This window comes from Lotus japonicus, chromosome 3, assembly GCF_012489685.1.
Source record: "Lotus japonicus ecotype B-129 chromosome 3, LjGifu_v1.2".
NCBI classification, from domain to species: Eukaryota; Viridiplantae; Streptophyta; class Magnoliopsida; order Fabales; family Fabaceae; genus Lotus; species Lotus japonicus.
The window spans coordinates 55,102,471-55,110,887 of NC_080043.1; the positions used below are offsets into that span (position 1 = coordinate 55,102,471).

The following is an 8,417-nucleotide window of genomic DNA, read 5'->3' on the forward strand; positions in this document are numbered from 1 at the left end:
GTGATCTCCTGAGTTGATGAAGCAATTTACCACCTAGACTCTAATCTTCAAATGAGTGATGATTTGATTGAAGGAAAGGAGGTCATGGCAACTTTGGTATAAACACCTTTAACAACAAACTAATTAAATTTGATTGAGTACTTGAAAAGACAAGACTGATAGCTTTAGTTTTTTTCGTCCCTAGTGTGCTTCAATCTCAAACATAGTCACTGAATGTATGTATCTGAAGATATTGCTGACCGCTGCGAAAAAGTTAACATCATGGAATATTATTCAAGCTACATGCATTCCAAACTGCGGTATAAGGTAAGTTGAATCACACATCTACCATTATTAAATAATTTGTGAAGTTCACATTTCATATAGGTCAAAATTGGCTAATATTATTGTAATGTCAGTGAGGATCGAGTTGTTTGGGTGTTGGATTGGCTTGAGCTGTAAAATGGCTTTGTGCCACATCTGAATGGGAACGTGAGTTAAACATCCTTATACTTGTTAATTTTTTTTTTATGCAAATTATTGATTAAGGAACATTTAAAATTATTGTGGGGCAACACATGTTTATTGCAACTTCATGAAGATACTATGTGAATGAGGACTGCAAAAATTTAGTATCTGACATTACAATGAAAAAAGGCGAGAGATTGAACAAAGAAGTGAAGCTTTCTGGCAGATGATGATCAATGGGGAAGGTCCACTAGGCTGGAAAAAAATAGAGAATCATTGTGGCACATGATCACTAACAGACTAGCTCCATTGGTGGCATGTGCCTTATTACCTTTTGTGTGACCAACTAGTCTGCTACCTTATATGAATTGAACTTTTATTCATTAGGATGGATATCTATTTTGGCTTTTATGTTTCATGTAATTGGTTCCCGTTATTTAGTGTGCCTAACATTCACATATCAGTTTCTATGCTTCATCAATTTGAGTTTATAAATTTCTATTTGTTGCACTATGGTATCTTATCTTTGAATGAATCTCATAGACCCTGTTTCATTATAGGGTAGTTTGATGTTTAAAACACGTGATCTCACATGGAACTTATAATCTTTGATAACATCATGGAAATGTTTCTGGCTAGTTATTTTAGATTGTGGTTCAATTATTTCATGACGGGGTTGCGGTGGAGGGGGGTCTCTATGATGGGGATGAGGACGGTGGCAATGGGTTCAATTGATAGTATGAACGTTCAAGAAAAAGTGAAGAGTGAGATGTTTACTGTCATTTAACAGGGAGAAGATTGGGTTGTGATGGGGTTTGATGGTGATAGAAGGATTGATGAAGAGGATGAAGAAGTAAGAAGAATAAGATGAAGATGACAAGAAAGAGATTAGGATTTTGTGTTTTTAATTTTTAATTGAGATCAGACATTATACGCCATCATGTAGTTACTATCACAAACTTTGAGTTGAAGTCGACACTCATCTCATTAGTTCAGAACTCTAGTCAGTTCAGTGGCCTCTCAGACCAAAATCCTTCGGTCCACTTGAAGAAATTCCTCATGATCACATACACATGGGAATCTTACAGAACGTGCCTACTAACACTATTTGTTCAGGGCTACTCCAATTCTGCCTCACATATACAACGTTAGATTGGTTGACATACGTGTCTTGAAGCCTTTCTCACCTTCCAAAATGATTATACAAATAATAGTCTAAACACATATAAAATTATATATTTTTAATATTAGTAAAAAATATGGGTTTTATTATCTAGATATACGAAGCAAGAAAAAGTTTTTTTTTTTCTGGTCTGTAATATATTTTTTTCTAACAAGATATATTTTCAGTTTTAATATGTTTTAAACAATTGGAGATTTGGAGTGCAATGTTTCATTCTCTTTGTTTTTTTTTTTTTTTGAAAGCAATGTTTCATTCTCGCATCATCCATTGTATTCGTTTTTTTTTTTTGAACATCATTGTATTCTAAAAAGGTGAAATTGATTACTTAGAAAAAAAGAGAAATTGATGAAAAATGAAAATGAAATGACCCGCGTGACCGAACCCGCCAACCCTTTCAAAATTCCACGTCATCGATCCACGTGAAATCTGTTCTCTCATCTGAACCGTAGATAGAAAACCAATCGACCGTCCTAACACCTTCCAAAACCCATCACACGGATCAACAAATTACCCCAATCTCCGATAACTCAACCTATAAAAAACACACACCCATCTCAAATCTCCATCACTCAAATTTACCCTCTCTTCTCTCTGCATCTTCAAACTCTCTTTATCTCTTCGTAGCTAGCTTCAAGGTTCACCATGTCTGGGCGTGGAAAAGGAGGTAAAGGATTGGGCAAGGGAGGAGCCAAACGGCACCGTAAGGTCCTCCGCGACAACATCCAGGGAATCACGAAGCCAGCGATTCGGCGTTTGGCTCGCAGGGGTGGCGTGAAGCGTATCAGTGGCTTGATCTATGAGGAGACTCGTGGTGTTCTCAAGATCTTTCTTGAGAATGTGATTCGTGATGCTGTTACCTACACTGAGCATGCTAGGAGGAAGACTGTTACTGCCATGGATGTGGTGTATGCTCTCAAGAGACAGGGAAGGACACTCTATGGATTTGGGGGTTAGGGTTTCCCTGTTTTCTATTAATCTGGTCAGTTGATGTGTTTGGTTTAATTTGTGGGTGAGTAAAAGTCTTGCTGTCAAGAAACAAAACATGGCAAGAATTGGGGGTGATGAGTTTGATAGATTGTTGGTAGTGTTTTTAGGATAGAGAAAGAGATTAGCTGCAATTTTATGTATTGGATTATATGAAGCACTTTCCTTTTTGATCTGCAATGTAACTACTTGTTAATAGAGTGTTAAGCTACAAATCCCAGTCAAATGAGGCTAAATGTGACTAGATTTGAGTTGAAACGTGAACTGTCCAAATTCTTCTCTCTAAGTTTCTTTTTGTTATTATGATTTGTCACTTTATAAACTTTAAATAGGTCTTATAGCATTGCTTTAGTTGTTTGATTGATTCAAATCACTTGTAACTGTTCACGTTCATACAGTGAAGATGTTTAAGTTGAATTATGTTAAGACGAGTTTGATCTCTAATCATGCACCATAACCCAACCATCCTATCTTGACATCAACATTGAGCTTTATATTGCCCATCAGAGGAGGTTTCCATGTCTTTGTTTACTGCCTTTCTTATAATATCTTTGGGCTCAGCAATAATTTGAAGAAATTCATTATCAGAACACAGGAGTTTCAATGCACCTGAGTCCTGATGGGAGATGCTTGTCATTGATATTGGTGAGCTTATTGACTCCATGGATGTGTATATAATAGCTTAGAGCTTTGTCGAGCAAAGGGACTTGAGATATCTGTCACTATCTCAGTGATTTATACTGTTCATGTTGATACTAATTAGGATTATAAGGTTGTAACTAAAATGTAATTAGTAAATATTCAAAATGATAAACGAAAGTTTAATGAAATACTGTGATTATGTTGGCTTTAAGATAGGATTATTTTCAAAGGTAAAATACTCAAGCTTTGTCACTTATTTTTTTGGTTACATGGAGGGGAAAACTCCAAGACGAAAAAATGCTAACACAGAATAATTGGGGAGCTAGGGGAGACCACTCCTAGTAAGTCCCGATCCAGCAGACTGTGACATTCTCCAACCGGGGAGTTGATCGGATGGGTACTAAATGGAAAATGTCGGGCAATACAGGCAAGATAGTCAGCGAGAGAATTATTCTCTCTACGCGTATGGTGGAATCCCATATTTCCATGAGCTTCCTGTTACACCTTAATGGACTGCACCAAATCCTGAAAGGATGTGACTCATCCACGAGAGCTTAAAGGAGCCGCACAACCTCTAGGGAGTCGCTTTCTATGACAATCCGAGAAACATACAAGGTAATCGCCATGTCCACTACTGTTTGAATCGCTGAGATCTCTGCCAAAAACACATCGACACACGTCAAGTTCCCAAGGTTTCTACAGAAACCAATCAAGCAATGACCAATGACCTGTTGAGTCCCACATGACCCCCCCCCACAACTGGCGTCGAAGCTCTCCATCACTGCACCATCGATGTTAAACTTCACCCAACCGGCTTCTGCTGCACCCCACCGCTTCTTTTGCACCCGTTCTCCCCTACCTTTGAATACCCTGCTACCATGGCCTCTAGTATTGATTTGAATCCCTAAAGCCACCCCACTTGGTCTTCCATAGCCATGGCCCTAACGAAACGCGCAGAAGGATGATGTATGCTACTAAAAACCCAATAATTTCACAGACCAAATTCCCCACAATGAAGTAATAAAGAATCTTGGCCAGTCCACCCCCACGCTAAGTTCTGAGTTACCACAGAGATTGGAAGATAACCATTGTTGCCCTCCAATAGTGAAGAAATATTGCTCCCCATTAAGGCCTCCACACAAGTCTCATTACCCCTGCCCAAAACGATACAATAGAGCGTTGCAATCCCTGAAAAGGTGCAGGTAAACTTCCTGACATGAATTGCAGAGAAGTCACAGCTCTTAATCCTCCATATGTGATAGGAGGTCCATGTTTGAACAAGAGCATGCTTTTTCGCAGAAAAATCTCTTTGTTTTATATTTCATTTTTTTGTTTTTCTTCTATCGAATGTGGTGCTTGTGCATGCTAACCCGTTTTCGTGATTCTGTTTTGCAGTTTGATATTAAAATTGAAAGAATAGTTTCCAGGGTAGTGTAACACCCCGGTTCCGGTGGCGTCACTTTAGTAACCAAAAAGAAAATAAAGCGGAAAAACGTGAATATTTTTTTTTTCGATTTGTTTAAATAATAAATTTAAAGACTTGTCGAAAGAAAGACTCTACAACGAAAGATAAACATAACTAATGTACAATATATTTACAGCCCCCGCTGTAAGTAGTGAACCACGTCACGAGTATCCTCCAGTGACGGGAAGTAACCGAAAGTAGTGCTCGTGGGCAATATGTACAAACCAAAGTGAAAGGTCAAGTGTTCGCAATACAGTCCTCCAAAGTGAAAGTGTAACACCCCGATTTCGGTGGCGTCACTTTAGTAACCAAAGAAATAACTTAAGCGGAAAAACGTGAATTTTTTTTTTTCCGATAATGTAAGTAAAGACAGAAAGAGATGAAACTCTAAAACGAAGATAACAGAACTAATATACAATATGATTACAGCCCCCACTGTAAGTTGTAAACCACGTCACGAGTAAACCTCCAGTGACGGAAAGTAAAAGAGAGTAACGCCCGTAGGCAGAAGTACAAACCAAGGTAAAAATACTGTGTCCGCAACACTAATCCTCAAAATCTGAGAACAAGTTGGCCCAGCGGCCTAAGAAAAGACCCCCTAAATCCAACCAGCTCTCTGTGATCTCCATAGGAAACCACACAAAAAGCTACCGGTAGGAAACTACCCTGTCCCCAAAACTGAAGCATGACGGTCAGAGCATCGACACTACTCCTACACTAATCCCATCTCGAGTAAGTCGCTCGGTGGCCAGCGGGGTCGACCACCCCTGAACCGTAGTCCTCCTGATCAAGCTTCTTCAACCTAGTTTCCCCTGAAGGGTGAACCATCGTGAACCGGTCCGCCATACTCAACTGACAATGGCGTAGTCCGCCCAAACACACACAGAAGACGCGAGGGTCAACTCCAAAGAATTATATAAATAATAAAACCAGATATATAGGGTAATAATTGTTTAGCCTCTCAGGCTTATACGTTTAGGGATAACATCCTAGGGTTGCATATATCACAATGAATATAAAGATCATAATAACAATTAGCATGCCTCAAGTAGGATAAACAGGTACCAATCACACTCAGCAACTAAGTCAGCATGTATGTTGCATGAAATGCAATGCTGGGTAACAAAATGCATTCCGGAAGAAGGATGGACACCATCGAGTCAGCCCTAACACCGGCCAAAGTGGGACCATTCCGCTCGGGCGTCTCTTACACCACACAAAAGTAGTCAGATCAGCAGTGAACCCGTAGGTCTGCCATTCCGTCTGCTACTAAGGACCACCGTAGTGTCCTAAATATGGAAATCCGGGTCTTATGACCATTTTGGAATCCACCGAGGTCCGGTAATCCGCTGTGTATTAACCTCAAAATGAGTGCATGAATGCAAGTGATTAGCCAAACAACGTCTCCGACCTCACTCGACACGTCGCCACGTGTTCTAACTAACTTAACGTCTCTAAAAAGCCTACCCTAAGGCAAATGTCGATTCTGCGACAAAATGAATTAATCAAAAGAAGAAGAATGTACTTGGGAACTCATGGTTCCCGGCTAAACTTTAGATAGCCAATCAATAAACTGCTCATCGAGCGAAAAGGTACCGAAGTACTTGGAAACTTATAGTCTCCGGCTAAACTTTAGATAGCCAAACAATAAACTGCTCATCGAGCGAAGAGTATAAGCATACTCGGAAACTTATGAGTTTCTCCTAATCTTGGATTTGCCGACACTTCTCATTTTCAAAACACTTATGTTCAAGCCCTAAACTTCCGTCTGAGTCTTTTATCATTATATTAAGGGTTTTGAGGTTGTTTAATACATTATGGAGGTTCATTATGAAATTGTTTAAGTTTCGTCTCTAATCCTATTAGTTTCAAAGATCCCATAATTCCAATGATTCCCTGGAGAAGGTCTCGATCCATTAAAATATAACAAGGTCCGAACTTCGTTCGTCCTTTCAAACTCTCTCAAAATCTCATAAAAATTCGGCATGACTTGCCCGTAAACCTCACTCTTCAGAATCTCAGGTACAAGTGGAATAGCATAAATAAAACAGCTCAGTCAAAAGCATAAACAGCATATTCCAACACATCCTAAGTTAACCATGTAGCACATAGCATGTGAATCATTTAGCACACAATATCATGGCATCAAGTACTCAACAAGTTCGGCCGAAGCCTCAGAAATCATTTCAGACATTTAGCAATTAGGTGCATAACACATAAATCAAGTCGAATTTCATCGACACCTAAAGCATTATCTAGTAATTCAGAGAGTAGCCCTCACCTGTAACTCCTCCAGCGTTTTCCTCACAACCTCCTTCACGTTCCTCGCCTTGATCTCCAGGAAACTCCTCAAAAGAACCTTAAGCCAAAATCACAGAAATCAACACATTGAGTCAGGAACTCAGCAAGCAATAAGTCCTAGGGTTACACGGTACATTACAAACTCTGTGGTACGACAATCTAACGCGTTAAGACAAGTTTTCGAAAAAGTCGGATTTCCTCGCCCCTTGGTATAACTCTCGGCCACTTTCCTTAATTGGGAGGGTCGATTTTTCTTCGATCAAACTTGGTTCCTAGGTTAACATACGCCGTAACTAAGACGGTTCTAAGCTCGGAAAAATTTTCGGATCGAAAACTGGTATAGGGGTAGTTTGGTCATTATTTTTAGCTCAAAATTTCAAAATTGGATTTTTGAAAAACAGATTGGATGGAGACGTCCACAACGACGTTTATGACGACAAATCCTACTAGCACTAAGCCAAGTCGATAGATTAGAGCTTAAAGGTTGCGACTTTACCGAAAAATGGGTATTTAAGGTAGAAATTGATCCCGGCGGCATTTCGTCGACATTTGACAAAATCTAATCCGCAGAACACGCTCAGGAGCATGCAGGGAAGAAGTTTAGACACTGAAATCAAGCTATTTGGACAATTTTACAAAAAGCTCCAAACTTTGAGCTCAGAAAAACATAGAAAAAGTCGACAGATCTGACGATCAGAAGTGGGATATAGTTTACCTACCTCAAGGTCTTCGATTAGCAACGATCGGTGAAGAAAACGGGCAAAGATTCGCGAAAATCCGGATCCTCTCTTTCTCTCTAGCTGCTCACGGTTTTTGGGGGAGGGAATGGGTGATTTTTTGGCAAAAATCTAATTTTCAAGCTATTTGTAGGTTTTGGAAAAAAAACGGAAAAAGATTTTTTTGCGATTCCGATTTTTCCTGCGCATTCTAAGATAGGTTATGGCGACAGAATTCCAGAACTCAAAACAGGATTCTTGGAATTAAACCAAAAGATCCAAAATCGGCATAAGTCGGTGTAAGTCGGATTATCCCGAAAAACTACTTTTTGCAGTGATCGTCGGATGAGAAAACTTCCTTCTGAAGAAAGATTAGGAATGACGAGAGAAATAGGAGAACGCGGGTGGAATCTTCATTTGCAGCTCCGAATAGAAAAAGTCTTCATCGTCTGTCGATCTTAGGTTTTCCCGAACTATCAGGGATTCCGTTTCGGCAAACTTCCGAGAATTGAAATTTGACGTTCGTACTTTCCAGGATTTCGCATCGAAATAATTGTTTAAGGACGGAAAAGAGAAGTTCTAACATTTCTCTGAGGATTTTTTTTTGGAATTAGTTTCCATCGTGTCCTAAAGCGTAAATTAACTATTCACTAATACCTTTGACCTAGGATTAAGCGTA

At 39.5% G+C, this 8,417-nt stretch overlaps 1 protein-coding gene across 1 annotated transcript; it reads left to right on the plus strand.

Annotated features, from left to right (window-relative positions):
- The first annotated feature begins 2,178 nt into the window (after positions 1-2,178).
- LOC130743327 (histone H4) lies at positions 2,179-2,872 on the plus strand. The gene has a single exon (XM_057595523.1). It carries the CDS (start codon positions 2,273-2,275, stop codon positions 2,582-2,584), a length of 312 nt encoding a protein of 103 aa, XP_057451506.1. The 5' UTR covers positions 2,179-2,272; the 3' UTR covers positions 2,585-2,872.
- Positions 2,873-8,417: the final 5,545 nt, after the last annotated feature.

Excerpts from the sequence above, each read along its gene's own strand:
- LOC130743327 (XM_057595523.1), top strand. The coding sequence starts at position 2,273 with ATGTCTGGGCGTGGAAAAGGAGGTAAAGGATTGGGCAAGGGAGGAGCC.